Source organism: Centruroides vittatus, unplaced genomic scaffold, assembly GCF_030686945.1.
Source record: "Centruroides vittatus isolate TY-2023 unplaced genomic scaffold, ASM3068694v2 contig_359, whole genome shotgun sequence".
Lineage (NCBI taxonomy): Eukaryota > Metazoa > Arthropoda > Arachnida > Scorpiones > Buthidae > Centruroides > Centruroides vittatus.
This window is the reverse complement of record NW_027122182.1, coordinates 1,130,228-1,156,928: the sequence shown is the minus strand read 5'-3', so window position 1 is coordinate 1,156,928 and position 26,701 is coordinate 1,130,228. Positions and strand designations below refer to the sequence as shown.

The 26,701-nt window shown below is 29.9% G+C and overlaps 1 protein-coding gene across 1 annotated transcript in view; it reads left to right on the top strand.

Annotated features, from left to right (window-relative positions):
• The window catches only part of Tdg (Thymine DNA glycosylase), a 46,102-nt gene that overhangs the window by 15,173 nt on the left and 4,228 nt on the right, over positions 1–26,701 (top strand). Inside the window, exons 3-8 of the mRNA XM_067269915.1 lie at positions 5,623–6,072; positions 9,663–9,831; positions 13,591–13,660; positions 16,146–16,278; positions 23,041–23,123; positions 23,196–23,272. Coding sequence (XP_067126016.1) covers positions 5,623–6,072; positions 9,663–9,831; positions 13,591–13,660; positions 16,146–16,278; positions 23,041–23,123; positions 23,196–23,272 — 982 coding nt within the window. The remainder of the gene's footprint in view (positions 1–5,622; positions 6,073–9,662; positions 9,832–13,590; positions 13,661–16,145; positions 16,279–23,040; positions 23,124–23,195; positions 23,273–26,701) is intronic.

The window sequence follows — 26,701 nt, the reverse complement described above, 5'->3', positions numbered from 1 at the left end:
AAATTGCTATAAAACATACCATATGATACAACATTGACATCAACTTAACTGTTGGATCTCTTGTCACAAATGACACATGACAAAAAGGGTTTCTTTGCAACCTCTGCATATGAGATCACTAAATGTTACTGCTGATAACATATCAATTCATATGGAATTTCAGTGTGTCTGTTTCTTTTTTTTTATCCTTACTCATCCTCACCAGGTGTCTGGAAATAGTAATGTTATTCAGATAGGTGCCAGGACATTATTCACATGTTTTGCTTGAAGTCTGTTTCCATGTTCAGATCGCCACTCCAGAACTCAAGCCGTCACTGCATGGTGATGTGGTTTGTGTTTGTGTGGCAAGTTGTCACAGTAGCATTGTCAAAGGTCATGTATGTGTTTGCAGCTGCCTCAACTCTGTGTCAAAGTGTAAACTCAAAGCATCAGAACATGTATGTTGTGGGTTTCTAGCATTGTGGAAATTTGCATTTGATTGCTGTGGTCTAAAACATTTCATATGGGGCATGATAGCATCCACAGAAATTGTATCATATATATCTGTATCACCTATGATAAATACCAAAATAATAACATATGTAGTGCATAGAAGAATAAACCAAGAAAAATTTGTTACATATAATGCTACATTGCTTAAATAAGTGTTTTACACCACAACTTCACCAGTACTGTTAATGAGTCTTGTTGCACGAACTTACTATTTACAGTTATAGAAACAAGAGGGTTCACAGCAAAATAGTCTTGAGAAACATATGAATAGTTATTTCTTGCTGAATGGAATTTTATTACTTTGTATGCCTTAAGCTGTAGTCACATCGTGCAATTTCCACCCGTGCAGGCAACTGCAACCGTGACAGCTGTTCTCGTTAACTAGTAAAAACCCTCTTTGAAAACCACACAACTATAACCACAACTAGAAACAAAAAGTTTGTTCTACTTGCACCGATTGCAAATTCACATCCAATCAACAAATGTCTATTTGCCATGTCATACAGTGGCAACATTGAAAATACTGTAGTAAGAAAATAATGGCAGAAAGCAAGATGATGGATAGTTTAACAGAATCAAGATTAATTGAGCTAATTCAGTCTCACGAATGCCTGTGGGATTTTAATTCTTCATTTTATCGAAGAAAGGATAAAAGAGCGCAGGCATGGCGTGAGATAAGTGAAAGTCTTGGCATTGATTGTAAGTACCATGTTTAGATTTCTGGATATAAGTGTTGATTGTTTTTAGTTTGGCAACAACAAAATTGTTTTAAATATAGCTAAACTCACGAAAGAAGTCTAAAACAAGCTGCTGTAATTTTATTGATTTATTATAGGATCACGTGTTTCCAAGTTGAACAATGTGATCACAAGAAAATGCGCGCGACTTGCACTTGTTGCAGTTGTGGTTGCCTGCGTGGCTGGAAATCGCATGGTGTGACCATGGTTTTAATAATAGGTCTGCAGCACTCTGGTATAGAGCAGATGAATTTTTCAAATGTTCTATGCTAAGTTTGTAACACCACTCTTCTGACACACACTTACAGTTATGGTTTATTTTCAGATCACTTCTCTGCAATTTTACACTCATAATATACTGATAATTCTCAATACAGGTCTGTTGCTTGGCCAACTTTGGCATTTGATATGGACCATTTGTAGGAATTTTTCTTTAAATTAAACGATAACTTACGTGTTAGTTTAAGTGATGATACTTTAATCAAAAATTGGGTTAAATATGCATGTTTATGTTCAATTATATTTTATAGAATTTGAGTGGTACACATTTCCACAACCTGTATATAGTATATTCAAACATTGTGACATGGTGAAATATATGGAAAAGCATTATGACATTAGTTCAGAATAATAAATAAAATGAATTTTTTTTTATACAAAAGTTGCTGATAATCAATAATAGAACAACATTTGCTAAATAGACAAATTTTGATCTATTATTGACAGGCAAAACAGTGAGGTACCTCATGCATTTTTTTTAATAATTGTATATTTAGAGAAACTTTTAATATACTCAATATCTTATTTTCTCATATTAGATAAAGTGATTTTTAAAAACTTAAAATAATAATTTTTTTTTTAAAATTAACAACGCTTATAATGATTTACTAGAATGGATTTAAAAATCTGGAATTAAGTACTGACTTAAAAATATTTTGTAAAGCATTATATATTACATTTAATAAACTTGGAGAAGTCTTTAAAACGAATTACAAATTTATAAATTTTTATTTTAATAAGAAAATATAAAGTATAATTATACTTATAGGATGTAACTCTAAATTATTGTTATAACTAAAATATGATAAGATTTTTTTATAATTCTGGTTCTAATATGGTGTTTTGTTCAATTTATATTTAATTATTTGGATGTTTAAATTGTAAAAAAAAACAGTTAAAAGTTTTATTTCTTGTAGCTTCTGATAGTTATGTCAAGAAGTTGCAAGAAAAAATTATAAGTTACTTATAACTGATATGCATTTATACATAATTTAAAGTGTTTCCAAATTATGTAACATTATAAATATTTGAGAAATCAGTAATTAGGTTACAGACACCAAAAAATATATTTTTATATAAACATTTTAGAACTTATTCAAATTTTCCAATTAGCTTCTGAAAATATTCTGCATAAAAAGTCCATAGACCGCTGTTGGAATCACTGCAGAATATCTTTTATTGCTTGAAAAATGTTTGCCACCCAAATAGTTTTTTTTAAAGATCCGAATGTTTATAATCACTTGATATGTTAGGGTTATATGATTACCATTTTGGACTTTCAAAGGTACAACTTGGGTTTTGAACTTTTCTGGGTTATGAAGTAGTCAAGGAACATGTGAAAAGCCTTTATTTGGCAAAGAATAATATACATATTTAATTACAGATATATATAAAAAGCTATGTAAATAGCCGCGACCATGGGCTCATAGTGTGCTGTACAAAAGATATAAATGGGATGTAATGATTATGTACATTGACTGATAACAGAACTAACATTTTATGTAGCATGCTTTCAGAAGCTACTAGAATATTGAGACCAATTCCTGAATGTTTAAAGGGACTTTGCTGAAAAAGATTTTATGTTAATAATCTAATTACTGACTTTCATATTGAAGCCAAAATTGTGTTTGTCTGTATCATTTTATTACCATTTAGTGATCAAAACAAAATTCAATTGCTTTTTATAAATTTAGTTGCATGGAGAAAATTTTCTTTCGAACTTCATTATGAACTTTATTGAAAAGTATTTAAGAGGTCACATTCAGAGATTCATTTTCTCGTCAGCCATATTTATGACAGATCTAAATTCATCTTTTATCTCTCTTATCAATAATGTCTTCGTGAAAACAAAATGTAGGAATCTAGTTTTGTGATACCAAACAGACTAAAAACATACAAAAATATTGTATGTTTTTGGTCTGTTTTGTTTTAATTACCAATCTTATCAATATAAAGTTGCTTATTCCTTTCTTCAAATAATAATAATACCATAAATTCTTAAAAGAATAGCACCGAGAAGAATGGAACACTTGAAACATGTCTCAGATGAATGTGTGTGAAATTTTTTTGTTCTGTTGAAAATTCTTTTTTTTTTTTCCTGTATATTTTTAAATTAAATTTATTGCATTTATATTTAAATTAATATCTGGAAAGTTTTGTTATTCATTTATTAAACTACAGTCTAAAAATATAAAATAGATTTCTGATTATTTATTTTTATTTATTTAAAAACAAAAGAAAAGCTTAGTGAAGGAGGAATTCCATCTAAAAAGTAAAAATATATCAATATTCTTCTGTGATATTAACATATTTGATTTCTCTTAATTTCAACACACTTTCATTCTTATTATTATTGAGTTTTTGGGCTGCAATTCGAAAAAATTGTAGACTTATAAATTCCCACTGTTGTTCGTCTTCCTGTTTTTCCTTAATTTCGGGAACAGAGTTAGATGAAAGACAAGGCCAGGTATAGAAACCTTAGCAACAGGAGGCCCAATTAACTATATAAGAACTTCCGATGCAAACCAAAAGTCGTTATTTCATAATTCAAAATTTTTCCTCAAAAGGTGTTGGGTAGATGACCTGCACAACTCTATTGTTAAAGGAAAAGTATGACGATTTGTAGGGGCAAGCCACTACTAATTTGAGGGGGAGAGTATATATCAAACATCTCAAAGCCATATATACATATATATAATTGCCTTAATTACTTAGTATTTAATCATTAAATTGCAGATTTATAGCCTGATTATTTAAGGCAATTGTTTTGTTATGTACTTAAATAAATTTAAAATATGATTAAAAATTGCAGCCTGGCATTGTGACAATGTCACAATAAATAATTGCTTGTTATAAAATAGTTTTTAATGAGTAGTATCATCTAAGTTCCATTGGTGATGTTCTTTCAAGAGTTTATTACATAATCTTTTTGATCGCTCATTTCTATCTTAAGTCTCTTTAGAAATTCCAGGTGGACAATGTTCTTTTATTAAAATTTGAGCCGACATTCAGTATACAGTTGCCTTCCTAAAATTAATGTTCTAAAATCTTTTCCACAGTCTTTAACATTCTTCAGCTCTGACTGCAAGAGTTATATACTGTGTACATGTATTTTAATCAATTAAATTATCTCTCAATATCTGGCTATAATAAATGGAGTTGTCTGGTATTTTATTCCTTTTAAAATATATTATTTTAATGTGCAAATAATATTATATTATACAAAAATTAAATTCTTTGACATGATTTTTACTTAAATATTTTGCAGTCAGTTGCTTTTTTTAAAATCTTAATATTGGAAATAATTAGTTAAGAAAGCAAAGAATTAGAATTTTTAAAATAATTCCTCTTACATTTAATTTTAGAACAGTTTCGTATAATAAAATGCATGTCACAGATTTATTCACTTAGTTTTTATTGGAAATTTTCTTATTTTTTAGTTGAATTAATATTTTTATTCTTCTAAAATCAAAATTACTAACAATTCTCTGTACAAAAGTTCCTTTAATTAATATTTATTTTTTTTATATATATAATGATTTTTTTTTTAATTATTTCAAATGACTCATTTCTTCCCTGTAAATATTTGGATGTGTATTCTGTTTTTGTAATTTCTTTTTGAAAATTCTCATGAATACAGGAAAACTTTAATATTAATTTAATTTTAATATTTATTTTGTTGAGTGCCATTCTGGTTCCCCACAGGAAACAAGAAGCTTATTTAACTGTGCAATCTCCAAGCTAGTAAGAACTTTTAATTTTGTCTACCAATGAATTTTTAAAGGTGACCTGAACGTTCTACTTCATAAGAATATGGAGGAGAAATGAAGTTTAAACGTCCGGTTAGTTTCTTGTCCGAAAAGAAAACCACAGATAGGTCCGCTTCGTACATATTTTAATAAGTACTTAAATCCAGATAAATAATACATTTAAATTTTTGAACGAGTAAAAGAGCTGTCTGTATTTTCTAATAATGTTTTTAAATAAGTATAATTTAAATTAAAAATGCTTTTTAATTTAATAATAAAAATATAAATGCATGATTATTTTAATTTTTTTAAATTTAACTTATTTAAGTTAAATTCTTTAATATTATCATTATATACTTTTTCAGACTTAAATCTCAGCTTACAGATGAGCAGCTAAAACAATACCAGTCACTGCAACAGACGAGTCTTCTTTTTGCTTACTTATCTGGAAATGCGAAAGATGCATTATATACACCTGATAAAAAGGATTTGAAGTGGAATGGATACTTTAATAAGTTGTCATATCCTACGATGCCCATTAAACAAGAGCCTTTAGATTTTAGTATGGCAACTTCTGTATTTCATTCAGCTAACGAAGATAATCAAAATATTTCAGCATTTTTGTTAGGAGATAAACAAAAACAATCAAAAATGATGGAACGCGAATGTGAACCAGAAGAAGGTACATCTAAAGAAGTAAACAAAAATTCATTATTAATGCAACAGATAAAACAAGAGCCTAACACAAGTATACCAAATGTATCGACGTTGGTTAAGAAGAATGGAAGAAAAAAGCAACAGTTATTTGACAATAAGTAATACTTTTTTTTTTTAAGTAAATTTATTAATTCAGATCTAAATACTTTATTTAATGTTGCTGTAATATTTAATAAGAATTTGTATATAGTATACAAGGGGCATTCAAAAAGTTTTCAGAAAGTGGTTATTATTCATAAACAGAATGCTATATTTATAATTAATTGATATGAACCTAAATTTGTTGAGACTTGTTTTATCGGTTATCAGGTATTCAAGTCTAGCTCCATCAGACATTTTTTTTTATTTTCAAATTTAAAAGAAGACATTTAAAGGCGTCTGCTAGCAGTCGATAGACCAAGTAAAACATTGTAATGCAGTGGCTAGAAATAAAGAGCACTGATTTCTATCAGAAGGGCTTAGAGTGGTGGTGACACTATATAGAAAAATGTTTTAACTTAAGCAGAACATACATTGAAAAATAAATTGCTAAATAAGCAAGAGACGAGAAAATTGACATCCAGGCGTTAAGTGTGTACGAATATCGCTATAATTACTAGCGCTTTCGACGAAACTATTTTCGTCTTCGTCGGGTAGATAAAAACGGTTAAAATCTTTTTTCGAACCAAAAATTTTAAATGAAAAAACCGCTTTAGAACTTTGGAACAAAATGAACGATGGAACTGAGTGAGAAGAAATTTAAACATGTGCGTGTGGTGACGTAGCACATGCGCTATAAACTACTGAGATGCGGAGCTAGAGGTGTTGTCTTAATCTGTTATATAAGTTGACCCACATAACAGGCAAATCAAGCGTGGGAGTGTTGCACGGATTTAGTGCAGCGGTAAGAAAGTCCTCCCAAATAAACACGATGCTCCTGTTATTACAATGCCTGAGCATCACCACCTGGTCCCATAGCAGGGTGTATAGGTGCTGTAACACCATTCTTGCTAGTTCAGTATCTCCTTTGCCTGCCCTGATGGAAAGTTGGTGTTCGGAAATACGACAAGCCAACATTCTAGTTGTCGCACCAACGTAGTGGGTGTGAATACCAGATGCAGTATTTTCCAATGGGATAGAGTAAACTCCAGACCTCTCTAGTACGGAGGTAGCATCCCTGTCATTGCACAGTAGCCTCCTAAGATTTGGCCGTGGGGAGACTGGTAGAAAGAGCGCGTGTTACCTAAAAACACGGCAAATACGCATGGTAACTCGGCCACAGAATGGTAATGCGGGAAGGACTACCGTGCATTCGTTTGGAACATGTAACGCCATGGGAGGAAAGAGCGATCTTTTGACCTTGTTTAGGACATACCTGTACTTGGCATTAGTGTATCCCGCCGCGTTTACTGCTGAGCAAATGGCATTAAGTTCAATGTCGACAGCCGTTTGATTGGAAGATAACATAAAAGCCCTTCTAATTAATGGGGCGATAGCTGCATTAACATAATGCTGCGGCTGGAAAGCTGTAGCAGGGATTAAAGGTGGTAAGCAGCTGAATTTATGGAACACGGAGTACGATAAAGCTCCCTGGGATTTGGAGATGTTTAGATCTAAAAACACAATAGCCCCTTCATTTTCTTTTTCCCAGGTAAAGCTGATGGTAGAATAAATTTTCGTGAGTGAACTTTTGAAGGTGAGGAAATGGTGTTACAGCACCTGTACACCCCACTATGGGACCAGGTGGTGATGCTCAGGCATTGTAATAACAGGAGCATCGTGTTTATTTGGGAGGCCTTTCTTACCGCTGCACTAAATCCGTGCAACACTCCCACGCTTGATTTGCCTGTTATGTGGGTCAACTTATATAACAGATTAAGACAACACCTCTAGCTCCGCATCTCAGTAGTTTATAGCGCATGTGCTACGTCACCGCGCACGCACGTTTAAATTTCTTCTCGCTCAGTTCCATCGTTCATTTTGTTCCAAAGTTCTAAAGCGGTTTTTTCATTTAAAATTTTTGGTTCGAAAAAGGATTTTAACCGTTTTTATCTACCTGACGAAGACGAAAATAGTTTCGTGGAAAGCGCTAGTAATTATAGCAATATTCCTACACACTTAACGCCTGGATGTCAATTTTCTCGTCTCTTGCTCATTCAGAGATCAGCATGAAGTCCTCCATTGTTACAATTAAATTGCTAAATTCGATTTGTTGTCTTTTTATTAACAAATACAGAATAAATATGAAAGACAGATTATATAATGAATTAATTTTTGTATACCATGTATTACAATAACATTAATTCATTACACATTATATAAAGTCGTATTTAGTAGATTTTTTCAATTCCCAATATTTAAGTTTATTATTTTTAATAATTAAATGCTGTAGACACAAATTTAATTCAGATAGGTATAATTCAGTTTCTGTGTCAATATAATCTGTAAGCAGCTATGCACAATGACAAAGATAAATTCTGAGAAATGTCAATGAATGACTTCTTTGCTAAGCAAATATCATATCATAGTTAGAGGAACTTATATGGTGCAGTCTACTACTAATATAACACAATGATAAGTATTTGTTTCTAAACGTAGAAAAGGTACAAGTGGCTACAGGTTTTTTAGCTCTATTATAATCTTATGGAACCTCTCTTGTTTAATAGTGTACACTTGTAATTTTTTGAAGTATTAGATGGATATTTCTTTAATAGTACTGAGCCATTGTTTTCTGAAATGATTTGTATTAAAATTTAGTCTTATCAGATAATCGGTTTTAAGTATAATAAACATCCTGAAGTCCAATACATGGATACTCAACCAAACGATCATTTTAAATAATCAAGCTATAAATCCACTATTATTGATGATTAAATACTAAAATAATTTGGTACTAGAAGTAGACATTAGACGCCATCTCTTATCTAAATTAATAACTATTTAATAAATTATTAAAATTATAATTTAGAATCATCTGGAAGAAAAGAACTGGCCTGGAGCAGGGCTTGAACCCACAACTTCCACTTGCCACAGAGTGCACTTGCCAGTTGCGCCACCCAGACCCCAAGCAAGCATTCACTTCCAGATGTATTTAAATTTAGGTGTAACCTTAAGCAGTTACTCACGTTACTGGCTGGGAACGACTCCTATGCCCCAATGGCTGAGTGCCATTGGGGAGATGTACTTAGGCCATGGGAGGAGTTGTTGTCCCCAGCCACCAATGTGAGTAACTGCTTAAGGTTACATCTAAATTTAAATACATCTGGAAGTGAATACTTGCTTGGGGTCTGGGTGGCGCAACTGGCAAGTGCACTCTGTGGCAAGTGGAAGTTGTGGGTTCAATCCCTGCTCCAGGCCAGTTCTTTTCTTCCAGATGATTCTAAATTATAATTTTAATAATTTATTAAATAGTTATTAATTTAGATAAGAGATGGCGTCTAATGTCTACTTCTAGTATCAAATTATTTTAGTATTTAATCATCAATAATAATGGATTTACAGCCCGATTTAAGGTGATCATTTGGTTGATAATCAGTTTTATGTTAAATTAATCTTAATTATTAATTAACTCAAAACATTTAATCATAAACTTACTTTTGTTCTCTAGCAACTTACACATCACATTTTAATTTTAGTTGAAAGGCAATAAATGAATGTAAATGTTTGATAATTTTCTGGGTTGTTCTAATATCATATATTTATCGATTAGATATGAATTCATTAATACGGAAGATGGTATAAAGCAAGTTAAACAAGAGAAAATTACAGAGAAGTTTAAACCTAAAAAGAAGATTGATAGATTTGATGGGATGTCTGAAGAAGATGTAATGAAGAGAACTCTTCCTGATCATTTGATTCCTGGTCTTGATATTTTAATAGTAAGTATATGCATAATCATAATTTAGTCATTGTTCTGATATGTTTGAAATATCAAATTAAATTAATAATTAACACATTCACTGCCCCCATCGGAAGTAATGTTTCTAGCTGTGTGCCAAAAAACTTATTTTAATGTTTTGTTACTTATTATGCACGTGTTATAAACATCAAAAATATTATTTAAAATATACTAGGACATCGCACAACTCTGTTGTATTTCAATAGAATTGAAACTGAGCCAGAAAGAAAGAAGCGATCCCTGCACCTGTTAGGCACAGAAGAGGCAATCCTTGTAAAGTACCTGATGGACGTGGACAGGTAAACTTTGCACTTGCCTCCACAAAAGAGGCTATCCTTGTACCTGCAGGCTACAGGAGAGAGAATCCTTGCACTGGCCAGGTACAGAGAGACAATCCAAGAACAAAACAACCAATGGTGATTGCTTTGTTCTGGTGTTTTTGTTCATTTTTCACACCTATTTTTTTTTTTCGACTTCTAGGCCTAAATTCCATTAGGTGCACTCATTGCATCTCTCTGATGCAATGAGTGCACCTAATGGAATTTAGGTGGACATTAGATGGAATGGAGCATAGATGGACATTGTCACTGTAATACCTTTTTATATATTGAAAACAAAATCGTAGACTCATTATTTTTACTTTTCTGGCTCTGTTATAGATAATAGAGGAAAAGTATGATGATTGGAAAAAATAATCTCCAAGATTTTTACATTTTTGAACTTAGGGGACCTTGAAATATTGAGAAATGCAAAAAACATCCAGAGTTTTTTCTGTATATATGGATGTTAGTGTGTGTGGCATGGTTTTTTTTGCCTTGTTTGAACCTTAATAATGTAGAAACCAACTTTTAATTATACTGGAAATTATAATTAATATGAAAATTAGCACCTTTAATCATCCAGCACAAAATGTTTAGCAAAATAAAAACGTTTTCGATCGTTTTTAACGGTCATCCTCAGTTAAAACTCAAATTAACAAAAGAACACTAAAATGGAATATAAACAATTAAATACGAAAAAATAATAAATGCACATGCGCAACTACAAATAGATTGCGCATGATGCCTAATATACATATATTATATTCATTTATTAATATAATATATGTATATTAGGCATCATGCGCAATCTATTTGTAGTTGCGCATGTGCATTTATTATTTTTTCGTATTTAATTGTTTATATTCCATTTTAGTGTTCTTTTGTTAATTTGAGTTTTAACTGAGGATGACCGTTAAAAACGATCGAAAACGTTTTTATTTTGCTAAACATTTTGTGCTGGATGATTAAAGGTGCTAATTTTTACCTTAATAATGCCTGTGCTTTTGAAAAATTCTGAAATTTTGCAGGAAGATTTGTGTATTAGAAAGATTCGTGCTATTAGATTTGGTGGTGGTTGTTTAAGGTCGACAGGATGGGGAGATAAAGGGTCATGTATCATATCTCAAGTAGGGTCAGACTTAATGACAATTTTACTGGTTATTACCATTTATAATTTTTTATGAAACCCACCCCTATCCTCAAAATTAAGCTTTTTGCCATTTTATAATAATTAAAAATGTAAACAGTTTTTTTTTTTTAATGAAATATTGTAAGCGCTACTGGAATTTTTAAATGTTGCTGGGAAAGTTAAGTAATTCATTGCTGAAATTTTTATATTTAAATGGACCCACATTACATTTCTGGATTCCTCGTCTCCATAATGGAAAATGGCAGTTTTATCAAAATCAATCTATTAAATTTTGAGAATAAACTTGATACTATAAACCCATGTAAGACATGATAGTGACCATGAAACGTTGTGTGAGAGCCAAGGGGGTTAAGCGGTGAGCTTGACCCTGCTTATCGGCTTCTCTATTAGAGGATGACCATAGGAAGTAATTTAGTGTACTGAGGAGGGTTGGTAAGGTCGGGATAGGGTGTCGAGTGTACTCAAGGATGGCATGCTTTGAATACAAACAACATATTTAATAAACACATAGATTACAATTTTTCTAGAGTACAGAACAAATAAAAAAAGTGGTAAATACTGGTATTGGCATACTGGATACAAGAAAAGTGGTAAATACTGGTATTGGCACGACAATTCTATTTGGCGTGTCATTGATTAATGCAGTCGAGCTGATACTTCTTTGCAGGTTCTACAGTCAGTCTGACTGGATTAGATTTCCATATCGAGAGTTAATATTAGTCTAACTTATAGAACTAAAGAACTACTTAACCGAGAGAGAGAGAGTTACCTAATCTATGTATTATATACCTCTTAGATTGTTGGCAAAATGCTCCAGGATCAGTAGTCAGTAGGGGTGGCATGTAGAGCTCTGTCTTTGGGCTGGAGGTGACTGTTGTGGATTATGGTGGGACGGGTCCTGTCCTCTGGTGATATCTGCACCTGGAGGACTGTGTCCTACCCCTTTTTATACCCGTTTTCGCGGGGAGCTGACTAATGCATTGGATGATGTAACCCGTTCTGTGTCTAGAGTTTATGCTAATTGTCAGAAATTGAACATTTCGTCAAATTTATTACCTCTTTCTATCTGGTATTGTTACTCATTCTACCTCATAAAATCGATAACAGCTGTCAAACAAACTGAATCAATAGCTGGAGGTGACTAAGGTCAGGATTTGTCTTGCGACCTTAGTAATAATTGTTGATATTCAAACTGTTTTATCTATCAAGAAATCACAGGAAATAGGATGTGTGTGGATTTTGTCCGGGTCAGTCTTCTCTTTCTCAGTGACCTTTTGTTTGCCCCTTTTTCCTGAGGGGGGTATTGGATTAGAATATTACTTTAAGTAATTAAATTATTTAATTAACTTAATATCAGCTTCTCACAATTTCATGACATCGCTTTGTTGCATGCACTCTTGAAACAACCTTATATCTCGAAAACAAAGTCATGGACTCCCATTTTTTATTGCATTTTTGAATTCTGCATTGCAATTAATTGAAAATGGCAAAGTTTAATCAAAATCTATCAAATGGATTTTGACAACAAACACAATTCTGTAAGTCTCATATCTATGAAAAGACAATCAAATCATGTAGAAGCTTTGCTAATGCTATGCTTCAAATATATTATAAGTATACAATAAACAATAAAAATACTGTTTTTTTTTTTTTTCTTAAACAAATCATCTGAGCCAGAAACACAGCAAACCTTTAATTATTTCATTGCTGCTACTTTCAATATGTAATAATTGGAGTTGTTCAGTTGGAAATATTACTTTCAATAAAGACAGTGGATGAAACATGAAAAATAATGTTAGAAGAATCCATAATTTTTATATTTATTTTGTAAATTAAAGTTTATTTTAAAAAGTAATTTAATTAGTAGTATAAAGTTTATTCATCATATTTTAAGTAACCATATTAAAACGTTTTATATCACAATATAACTTATATAACAATGATGATTAATTTCTTTAATTTAAACTGGAGATTCAGAGGATTCTTATTTATTCATAATTATTATAAAATTGGAGATTAAAGATGATGATAATTTAATGAAATTAATAAAAATTAATTTAAATTTTTTAATGTTAGGTATTTGTAAATATTTGCTGTGTCTTTGATAATTTGTACAAATACTTTTAGAATTTATATCTCTAAATAATTATCAATGATAGACATATATTTTCAAAGTAGCTTTAAATTAATTTCAGTATATTAATGTTTCATTTATTTGTAAAATTATTTTATTTCCTTATTTTTGAAGAAAAACTAAAATATTTTTCAGATTGGAATCAATCCTGGTTTAATAGCTGCATTTAAAGGACATCATTATGCTGGTCCTGGAAATCATTTCTGTAAGTATCATCATTATTCTGAATTTTTATATTTATAGCTTTAAATGAAAGAAAGATTTTTAAAAATATCTATGAAAAGGCAATTAAATCATGTAATATTAGTTATAAATTGATTTAGCTCTTTTGTTAGTGATGTAAGAATTCCGTATTTGCTGAACTTCCAAGATTGTTTTCCACCTTTTAATCCCATTATATCAGTATTTCCCAAACTATGGGTTCATGTTTTTACTCAAAAACATCAGCTTGTGGCATTGCTACCAAAAGTTTTTGAATTGCAAAAATTTTGTGTAAAATTATAAACTACAGTTTACTGCTGCCCTTTAGTAACCAAAGCACACTCACTGGATGCTTGTTTCTAGAAGTTTCCATTACCATATTTTAGCAGGATCACTTCTCTTGAGTCCAGTCCAGATATAACAGTGAATACGTGAACTTTAAAGCAATCTACCAAAGTGACTTATGAACTGTGTTAGTTGCTGGTGGTGGATTGGTCACAGTTAATGGAAGTGAAATGTCAGTGTTACTCACAGTATTTATTTTTATTACTTATGTTAGTCATCTTTGTGGAAATGCATAACAGTTAAATGTCTTTGTTGTGAATCTTTTCGTATTGAATCAAGGCTAAGTGGTTGTTAAAGAAAACAATGATGGCACAAAATGCTGGAATTGAAGACAAACAGAATGGCAATGGATGAAGTAGTTAATCTAAAAAATAATAGTTGAGGAAGAACAACTTTCAATGAGTTCTAATCAATCAAATTAGAGCTTTAACATTTTACCAAGAGCAATGAAAAAGCTATGTACAGTTCATATGTAATTAGTTTTTTTAATTATTCAAGATAATAAGCAATATTCAATTGATAGATCTTTACTGCTTCCAGCAAAAAAGATAGTTGGTAGTGAGATTAAATGAGAAGAGCTTTAAAGAAATCAAAATGATACTGCTTTCCATTTTTACACACAATTTATGAAATGTCCCAGTGTGCAGAAGAGGAACTAATCCAAAGAGATGGACTGCAAAGTTAATCTGAATGTGACATGGACTCACTGCAATATTAACAAGAAAATGTTGCTACTGAAAGTTATCAGATGTTTTGTAAAGAATTTTAAACACTTCCATGAAACTAATGAACATTATCAATTCATCTTATGCTTGTTTGAAAAACTGAAGAGATGGAGTATCCATAAATCACTTCTGAACATCAAGACACATTTGCTTTCAGTCTCTTGTTGACAACACTTGTAAAACTGCATGATAAAATGATGTTTCTGGATTAGAAAACAATTATGCAGAAGTTTGCTTTGATGAGGAATTTGTTCTGAAGCATATGTATTTGGCAGGCCTTTATGAAATTAAACTGAATATGTGCTTAGAAGGAATGGAAGAATCCAATATATTTACAGTTGATAAAATTTCCAGTTTCATCAAAGAATTCATGTTGCAGATGAAGAAAATTGAAGACCACAAGTATGACTGTTCTGAATCATTTGAAACCTTAATCACCATTAATGAAGTGAAATCAGCTGATTAGCATAAGCCTTACAACCTCTGCATACTTGAAAGTAATGAAAGAAAATTTTGGTGATTAAATTCGTAAAGAGATAAAAAAAAAAAACTCAGCAAAAAATTTGGGTTGCAAATCCAATTTAGGTTGATGTAACAACTGGAACACTGCCAAAGGTTAACAAAGAGCTCACTGAAATAACCTATGATACCATGTTAAAATGAATATCATGTAAAAGATTGAAACAGTTCTGGTTGTCTATTTAAAAATATATCCAATACCTTCTATTGAAGATACTCCTCCCTTATAAATCTTTGCACCCCTTTGAATTTGGATTTCTGGCAGTGGTAAGAATGAGAATCAAATTTTGAAGTAAATACAGTTGTCAAACTCCTTGAGCCTGAAAATGACTCATTTAAATTATTTAATAAATTATAATTATTAATTTAAATAAGACATGGCACTCAACGTCTACCTCTAGTACCAAATTATTTAGTACTTAATCATTAATAATAGCGGATTTATAGCCTGATTATTTAAGGAGCTCTTTTCATTGAGTATCTATGTATCGGGTTTTGGTATGTTTATTATAAAATTATATTCAATAAACAGTTAAAATAGTTAAATTGAATAACATGTTCTGGCATCATTAAAACCAGGTAGATTATGACAGTTTGTTCTTACGTTTGGGTTGCAGTTGTAAAAAGTTTTGGAAGAACTGCATCATACGATTATTCATAATCATTTCTTCAATTATATTGCAGTTAATCTTGATTAGATTTAAACTTAAAAACAAATACATTTTCTTGAGTTATTTCATGACAACTCAAATCTAATTTAATTATATAATATTAAATCAGGATATTTCAATGCTAAAACAAACTACATAAAGAATGAGATTTATACTTAAAACTGATTTACTATTGTATGTGTAGATAAATATTTGTTTAAATTTGTAATTCATTTAATTTTTTTTTCAGGGAAATGTTTGTTTCTTGCTGGGTTAATTCCTGAACCAATGACGGCACTCGACGATTATAAACTTTTAAATTATGGAATTGGATTCACAAACATTGTAGCTCGTACTACTAGAGGAAGTAGTGATCTGACAAGGTTATTGACTTATAAATTTTCCCAATATGATGATAAAAAATATGTATAATTGACAATGTGTTACATTTTTATTTTTTGATAATGAATAGTTACTAGTGCAATATTTCTTTAATATCATTTTTAAATTTGCTTCAAAGCAATAATTGATAAAATAGTTTCAACGCAGCTGTTCATTTTCTATAATTTGTTTGTTTATCTACTAATCAAAATGAAATCAGAAATTCCAAAAAATCTTTTAATATTTAACTTATTTACCACAATTCATTCAAACATAAATGAATAATTATTTTTTCTTATAAAAGTTAACTATTTAACAACAGCTCTTAAATACACAATATAATATATTTTAGTCATATATTATTATTTTCAATGTGTTTGTTATTACATAACCTTGATATTATGTTTAAGTTTAATACATGTTGTTATATCTTTTGTTTCTCATTTCTGTTACTAAATGACAAGAAGTAAAAGTTAATACTAAAAATTGGTTAATTGATAACATAGGAAAAATTTTAACACTTTTTTATCTCCTGAAATAGCCAAAGTAAAATTTTCAATAATGAACATCTGCATAAAAATAAGAAATATTTCAAGATGATTCTCTCACTAGGAAGCCAAAACATTCCTCGATAACTGTTTTATGTTTTCCTATGAAAATTTACATGCACTTATATTGTGTCTTGCAAAACCAGGTTGTCTTAAAGCAATATTGAAAATGGATCTGTAAAGAACCATAAAGCAATAAGAAAGTTATTGAGAATGTTTGGGTTTCCTATTGAGAGAATTACCCTGTAAAATATATACATGACTTTTTGGAATCAATAGCTTTTTTTATTTTTTAAACAAACTGTTGAAATAAAAGTAATAGAAATTTAGTAACAAATATAAGTAAAATTTGTCATTTAGTATTTTTTAAAATACCTTATCTCTAGCACTAAATGTATACATATCCCATACACAACTGTCATAAATGGTGAGAGAAGCAGAATAATTTCCAGTTTGTAAAGAAACTTTTTACTAAGTAAAATACTTCACTTGATCTATACTCGACACCAAAAATTGGTATTTACATTGTAATAATTGTCTTGATATATACTTGGAAACATTATTCTATTCATATATAAACATTTTTAATCTTAATAGTTATTAAAGCTAAACAATTGCCAGATTAAATCAGGCTATATTATTGCTACTATTAATAATTATATTACAGAACTTTATAAATTATTTAAGTAAATATTAATTTAATTATAATTATTAAATTTAATAAGAGATGGCACCTAACACCTATCTCTAATATCAATTTACTCCAGCAATCGTTTGGCTTTAATCATTCTATTCAAAATGTAGAGGCAATTCAGAGGCAAATTGGAAATGTAGTCTTTCAACGAGATCCTGCTAAGCTGCGTATTGCATGCTCCAGCATTGCTTTGGGATTGCCAAAATTTAGTTCAAGTCCTAGAGTTGGTCTCAAATTTACATGCTAGACAAGTTGCCAATGTTTATGCTATAAAAGGAAGACTCTAGAAGTGTGGTTATATGCAAGTACAGGGTATGCATAAATTTATTTCCTTTGCATCTTGTGCAGAATGATATTTCCAAGCACACAGTACAGAGATACTTGTTTCAGTATATTGGCTGAATTTGTTATAGATCATAGTTATTTAATACAAAATTTTCTTACAAATTGCAAATGATTCTGCTTCTCTTATTATTTGAAAACTGCATTGTGTGTGTATACACCCATTTAATTCCATGAGTAAGGTGTAAAAATGCTATATAATACGCATGCATAGGTGTTATGTAATTTTGGGTGGGTATGTGTGATTGGTGTTAAAGAATGTTACAAGAGTGGGATGAAAATTGAAAAGTATAAAAATAACATTACATAATTTATGGATGATTCCTTATAGAAATAAATAATACCTGCTGTTATATCTATCAGCTTTTTTTGTATTTTTGATTACAAAATTTTTTTACTAATTTTCATTTTTTAACAACAAAACGGCTGTTGTTTTTCAAAAATATTATGAAGAATTTATTTAAGAATTATTTTTAATAAGTAAAATAACTTGACATGGTAAAGAATTTAACTACTTCATTTTTTTTTTTTTTTATGTAATCACTGACCATTAAAGCTAATTATATTATAAAAACAAGGTTGGATATTTCTACATAAAATGCAGAGATACATAATTGTGTAAATTTAATTATCAAAAATTAGAAAAAATCTTCTTAAATTTTGTTGTTGTGAATGACAAAACTAAATTAGGAAAGTTTATTTTACACAGTGTTACGTTCAAATTACTGTGAAGTAATCTTGAATATTAATTGAAGTGAATCTGAAAATATTTTCCAATCAGTTAAACTTTGTTCAAAATGAAATTGTTTTTTAATTGAAACTATCATAGTTTTTTTTCTCAGAGTTGTACTATTATAAGAAATAAAAGTTTAAATGTTTGCAAATTTCACAACTAAGATAGTGTAATTGGATTAAATCTGGCCTGGCCAGCAAATCAGTTTTAGCATTATTTTTGGTCAGTCCTGGGTAACATAGTCTGTTAAGATGCAAAAATCATACGAAATTGATATCAAAGAAATTTTCCACAGAGAAATTTTTAAACTGTTGCTGTCAGCACTGTGTTCTGAGCTAATATGTTGACTTTATTTATGATTGCAGCACAGTGAAAACAGCATGAACAGAAGCTAAATAAAAGAAGGAAAAAAAGTGGAACTTGCCCTTTGAATGGGTGATCATAACTAGGTCAAGATGTTCTTTTTAGAAATTTTTTGAATAAACACACTTAAAACCAAAACTTCGGCATAAATCTTTTAATAGATATGTAAACGTTTTTAGCCATCTTAACAATTAAAAAAAATACTTTCTTGTTATACCATAAATACCAAGATAAATGTTGCTGTTTAATTTATAACACCTCAGTGTCTTTAATATCAAAAAGAAAGTTAACCTGCACCATTGTATTAGTTATTTATTGTACAGTAATGTTAGTATGATTATATAATACTGAATTTACATGAGGATAGTTAACCCTAATGAAGCCTTCAAACCTGTGTACTTTTTATCATTTGAACGGAATGAAAATTGATAATCCAGATCAATATTTTAACACCCTTTCTTCAGTTGAGTTAACCTTCTTCGAGTGGATTAGTGACATGAATCACAGCATTAGATCTCTAGGGTATACTATAGATTACTCCCTATGGAATTTCGTGTGTTTGGGTATATATCTGAACTCGGGATTGAGACGAGTTCAACGATACTCTACTTTTAGACCGGAGACGAAAAATAAAAAAGTTATCATACTTTTTTCCGGCGATCGCACGATGATAGGGAGTCATGTCGCTCTCCGCTAAGTCGGCCTCGCTATCGCGATCAAGAGTCCCGTCGCTTGCCGTTAAAATTGCCTTTAGTAGACGTTTTCCCCTTTTTTTACTTTGTTCAAGAACTACCGTGAATCGATCACTAGTTTATCACATGGCGGCGTGTGGTGGCGCCCATACGAGAGGTCAGTCGGGCCGCCATGTTTGCTGCCATAAGTAACATTAACCGAAATGGCGATCGCGCAATGATCGGAAGTCGCGTCGCTCTCTCCGCTCTCGTATCGCGTGTTTAACGCTCCGAGAAATGACAGTAGTCCGACGTCATGGTTTGCAGACTTTACCGCAAGATGGCAATACTAGCAACTACGGTGCCGTCTGCATGAGAGCATTAAAAAAGTATGGTAACTTAAAAAGTGTGATAACTTTTTTATTTTTCGTCTCCGGTCCAAAAATAGGGTATCGTTGAACTTGTCTCGGTCCCGAGTTCAAATATATAATCAAAGTCCTGAAATTCCATAGGGAGTAATCTATAGTACACCCGATCTCTAAATAAATCAAGTTTGCATTCTGTATAAACACCTTAATTTATGTTCTAGTTACTTGTGCTTATCTTAATAGTGATAACTCTTACACAAAATTTAAATCATTTAACCAGAATTTCCATTAATTGTAGTCGCAATTTATTTACCCTAAAATGATTGTAATAAGCAGATTCTACTGTACTTTTTTTGTCACTAATTAAAAACAGTAAAACCTTGATTTAACAGACCAGTTTGGGTGAGTGGGTATCATTAAAACCAAAAATCTATTTGGCATTCAGAAAACTTACTTTATATGTTAAAAAATTGACAAATAAATTGGCAAATTGATCGGCACCTCTTCGATGCCTCATCGAGACTGACCCCATCATGTCTTGTTTGACATGGAAGCTTCAATGACGAGATTTGTTTAAAAGTAGGTCATGCAAGTGGCCACATGTGGGACAGATCAGATTTGGGGTGGAGGAGATCTGAGAGATGGCATATCGGAAGTGAATCACTTGGATGCCAGGTTAACAACTAATAACAATTTAATTTCAAAGAAAACATGATACAATTTACAATTTAGATTTAGTAAGATGTTAAATTTAAGGGATTTATAGACGTAAGGGAATGTGAGACTTTACATGAGGTTAGCATGGCGATAGATAACTGGGGTTGATAGTGTTCAAAAGTGGTCTGATGCTCATTGATGATTGACTCATTCTTGATCATGGTAGCAAGATTTCTTAGTCACAGGAGATAGTTCATCTTCAGAAGATCTAACAGTAGACAAGGAAGTATCCATAAGAACCATTGGAACTAGATAAGACACAGTACTAAACAGTTGGATGAACGGATGACGATTAACTAAACTCTCAGTACTTGCTATATTGAACTGATGAAAATGAGACAGTAGGTCAGAAGGTTATGAGAAAATGTCGCTTTCAGTGCTGAGAACTTAGCGGACAATTTACTCCCAGGTTTGAAAGTTGACAGTTATTTGACAAAGTTTTATTGTCAAGATGTTATTCTGTGATTTAGTTATGTTGTTAATAAGTTACATAGTGAGTGTGGATTCTCACACTTATGTAGATAGGTATGTGTAATTAAAATTAAGTACATATGAGAAGTTTAATTTTACAGAAAAATTTTCTATATGTATTATTGCTTATGTACTCACTATAGAGACTGAGACTGTAGTAAACAAGTGCACAATCTAAATCAAAATAAACAAACATTTTTTGGAAGATACACTTTAATTGTATTTAATTAAGAGCAGTGAATCTTGGATTTGAAAAAAATAACCTTATTCTTTACTTCACAACTGGGTGCATAGGTAGACACTGGGCATCTTTAACATCACTCTTTATTCAGAAATATCTTATACACTGATACTCATTACCTATGTACCCAGTTGTGAAGTAAAGAATAATTAAAAGAAGACACTGTTTGGAATAAGTCAAAAAAAAAAAAAACCTGTTAATTTTTACATGTGATATATGGACTGGAAATTTTGTTAAAAGAAATTTTATTGGAGGAAATGAATTTTTGGACAGTAATTTTTGATAACTTTTTTGTAACAGCTGATTCAATGTTTTTTTAATCATAAATATGAAATTGGTTTTTACAACATTACTCATATTATTACACTAACAAGTATTGCAACTTTTTGCTGTGAGATTACAATTGGCAATTTAATTCATAATTTTGAAATGTACAAACTACAAATTTTTCTATACAGCATGTTATCTACATGTATTTTATTGAAGAATAATTTGCCAGATGATTTTAAATGTTTTCTGTACTGGAATAATAGATACATCTGTTGCAATAAAGAAAGTAGAATCTGCTTATCGTAATCACACATACTGCTATCAGCAGTTTTAATATTATCAGAATTAGAATGTCTCAAAACATCAATTAAAATGTTTATGAAATTTTGCTTACTGTAATCAGAGTTTTAGGTATTTTATCATTATCTTCAGATAAGTAGGCATTTTTAAAATGTCTTTTCATGCTAATGGTTCCACATGTTACTGATAATACACTGTACGTTTTTAAGCAATGCTTGAAATAATGATTTAGATTATTGACATTAATATATGCTTTAATTACAGTAGTTTAAATTGCCGGTATTTTTTATTTTAATTACACTATTATTAATTAATAACAATCCAAAATTAAATTTTTAATTGCTTTTACATGTTTTAATGTCAGTCAATAAAACCACGATTTCTGCTAACTGTAGTAGCCTTTACATACGGCTGTCAATTAATTGTGTGTGTGTACAGTTTTTGAGTCAGTTGTCAAAACTAACTCCCCACCCTTCTCTCTGTATCCCTTTTCTTCAAAAGTACAGTAGTGTACTTTTGGTTCCTTTTGTACAATAGTTCAGGGACCCCTCTGACATTGAAGAAATGGCTTAGAAGATATTTTGCAGAACTTTTTTTATTAGTACGTAGGTTTATAAGAATTGTACACCACTAATACCACTAAAAAAGTCCACATAGACATTGTCTCAACACTTCTCTCCTCGTCATATACAATGATATACTTTTTGTGATTTTTCTCCTCCTTAAATTATACATGTAATTTACAACTGATAACATTAAATGAGTTATCATCATCAATACAGGCAAATCTCAAAGTGGTTACAATAAACAGATTCTATTATATTTTGATTTTATAAAGATATATATTTTTGTTAAACAGTAACTTACTCAATATTTCATAATTATAATTTGTTCACTTTTAATGTTGAGTGAATTTTAACTTTAAATTAAATATAATTTTAATTTATAAATGAAAAATTACTATTTTCTTATTTTTTAATAAATACATTTAGAAAATATAGTGTATATATTTATCTGTCTCTCAATAAAAACTTCTTTTTCATTAGAAAAGAAATTAAAGAAGGTGCAGAAGTATTACTGAAGAAATTACAAAAATTCCAACCAAAAATTGCAGTTTTTAATGGAAAATGTAAGAGAGATTTTATTTTTTTAAATTAATTAATCAATTTTTAAATAATAATAAATTATTTAATTATATCAGTGATCTACGAAGTGTTCTCTGGTAGAAAGACTTTTGATTTTGGAAGGCAGCCAGAACCCGTTCTAGGAACAAAAGTTGTAAGTTTAAATTAAAATTTGTTTTTAAGTAAGAAATAAAATAATCTCTATCGATTATGATATATTTTAAAAAATTCTAAATACTTCTTAACAGTTGTGGCATAAATATAATGTTGATTTCACAAACTTGGAATTTGAAATTAAATACTTTATAAATTCAGCAATGTTTTAAAACCATTTACATATTAAAAAACATATAATGAGGAGCAAAAATTTTCATTTGTGAATATTAATATTTCATTTAAATATTTTGGTTGCTTTTGTAAGTGTGGGAAATAGTATTAAGAAACAAAATAACACGTCAATTATTACTTAATTGCCGTGCGTGTTTATTGTAGTTTGCATTTCTAAATCAGTGAGTCATTCATATTTTTCCACAATGTTTTAAAATCTTACAAAATCTTCCAAAATGAATGCTACCATTTTAAATTGTAATTATGTTAATTATTATCTGAGAGGTATGTGATGTACACCAATCAATAGAGTAACTGTCTGAGTTTCGTTTCCCATCTGCATTCAAACATCTTGTCTACCTCTGGACTCCTCCTAAGTGCTATAAAATGGCACTCTGCACCAGAGAAGGTGATTTGTATTCTACAGGAGCTGTAGAATTATGGCTGCTGTGGGAGGAGTGACAATGGATATGCTGTAGCGAGCATAGGAAAAATTTGAGTATCAGTCATCTGTGTGCTTTGTAACATAAGGTGCATGTGTTGAGAAAATGAATGGGCAAATCTGAAACTTTAACAATTTTTCAATGTTTTAATGTGCATTATAACATTCAGATAATTAATATAATTACAATAATTTAAAATAGTGGCATTTTTTTTTTAGAAGACCCTGTATACGAGAACTCCATATTAATATATGATTTGACTGAAATATAATATATAAAATTAAAAAGTATGAGGCACGGGAATTTTATTTAGACTATTCTATATTTATTATTTAATAAATGATTTACTGTTTATTTTTGTTAAAATCATATGAACTATAATTTTACAATATGTTGTTATTAATATTAACACTCAATAAAACTATTCATATTTGAAGGTCTGATAGAGCATAGAGAGACATAATAAATGATGTCATTGACTATTATATAAATATAATCAATACAAAATTTCAAATATCAAAACTGTCTGTACAGCCAAGGTTTTGTAACTATTGTTTCAGTGAAAAATATAGAAGTCATTGCTGGTGACGTGTCACCATTTTAAATTAATTTATTATATATATCGTTGCTATAATATTTTTTACTTTGTTAACATTGACTAGTATACTTAGATTTGGAAATAAAACTTATTAGTCCTAACCAAAATCATATTATTGTTCTTATTAAAATTTTATAGCAAACTATGTTTAACAATTTTTATCTTATCTGGATTTTTCTTATATAGTTATATTATATGAAATTCCTTATACTACTATTCATATTTATCTAAATCACAAAAACAGTAAAAGTTAATTGAAAAAGTTGTTCACTTCATACAATATACTTTAATGTTTCACTTGTTAAATTGATGATGTATTCCTAACAATCGTTTTTAATAATTTCTCAATTTTAAGATACTGTATTTTCCGGCATATAAGATGACCCCTGACTTGAGAAGATTTTCCTGGGTTAAAAAGTCGTCTTATACGTCGGAAAATATGGTAATAAAAATTTTAATAATTATCAGATTAATAAAGAATTCGGTTTGGTTAGTTCTCATATACAGTTATATTCCAATTAACCATTAAAACAACTGGAGTATATGAGAACTAATTAATGAAAAAGAGGATAAGAAACTGATCAGTATACATATAGAATTCAGTTTATTATGTAAATTTAGTATAACATTTACATGGTACAGCTTGATTTAAATTATAATTTACAACAAAAATAAATGGGTATATTATGGTTACTCATTGTGAGTGATATAAGTGCTGATCTACTGACTATTCCAAGATAATCTTATCCCTCTGTATGGCTTGAATTAGGATAGTGTTTTTTCTAGAGCTGTCAAAGATTGAACTATTTTCAATCATTCTAAACAGTGGAGTTTAACTCCTGGTTTAGAGTCAAGCAAAACATTTTTGTTCAGCCTGCTCTTTGGGCAGGGATATCTGGATATTTAACAAAAATCATTTTCACTTTTCAGTCAGTGTTGTAACTGGTTTTGCTTATTTCATACATATTTGTGCCATCTAAAACTTTCCTCCACAGCTTCTTACTACTACTGTGAATCTGCTGAGGCGATTCCTCTGCGTCTCTTCTGTGTGATTGTGTAGATCTTTGCTCAGACAAACTTACTCATCTGTTTTCTTTGTTTTTGAGCACCAGTGATGTCCCTCAGTCTTTCTTTAGAGATCAGACTTTCAAAGTAATATGTGGTGGGATGCACAATGGATCTTTCAGGTCAAAATATATTTAGCTTAAAAACCTCCACTTATGCAATAACAATTACAATGGTTATTCTATCACAGTGATAAACAATTTTTTCTGGCAATGGGTTGAAAGTTCGATTGGACCAAAGGCTTCCAATGGATTACATGCAAAACTATAATTTTAATTTTAGAAATATACTAATAATTCTAGCTCTGGACATTTTTAAGTTTTTTTCCTGCATTTCTATGAAATGTTTGGTGGTGGTGATTTTTATTTCAAGGATTTGATAAATTTAAAATAGTTAATGTTTTTTATTTATTTATTTTTCTGGGTTAATTAAAAGAAGTAAAAAGTTTTGTATTTAAAAATTTATAATTTGCATAAATATTTATTTATCTACTTATATTTATATGCAGTATATGAATTTTGAGTAGTCACTACCAATGATAACCTTACAAATTGGAAATCAATAAAATAACAACAGTGACATATTAAATGAAAATTTCTTCTATATATTATGAATTATTTTCTTTGAAAATATTATTCTAGTTATAAAAACTAGATTTAAGTTAATATTCTATTGCAAATTTAACTTGCAACACTAATTATTAACGTCATGATTTTTTTAGATGTAATGCTTTAATTTAATTTTTGATGAAATTAACGATTGAATTTAATTATTCATCATTATATTACACATTTTAAAATTCTTTGGTTCCCTGTTATATGTTCAAAACATTCTGGTCAACTAAATGTATTGTTTCAATACTTGTGAATTTTAAATTTATTTACATTAATTAATTAATTAATCTTTATTGATTTATTTTATTTTGTTTGATAAGTGTCTTTTGTTAATTGGAAAGATTTTAAAAATATAAAAGCTATCTCAAATAATTTTCATAAATTTAAGGAATTATTTTCATAATTTCATATCAATATATTAATATGAAATTACTATTAATAATAAAATAATTTTGTAAAGTTACAGAATAACTGTAAATTTCTTAAGCATACTATCCAAGTGAAAGTGATTAGTGTGCGTTTTAAAGACATTTTCT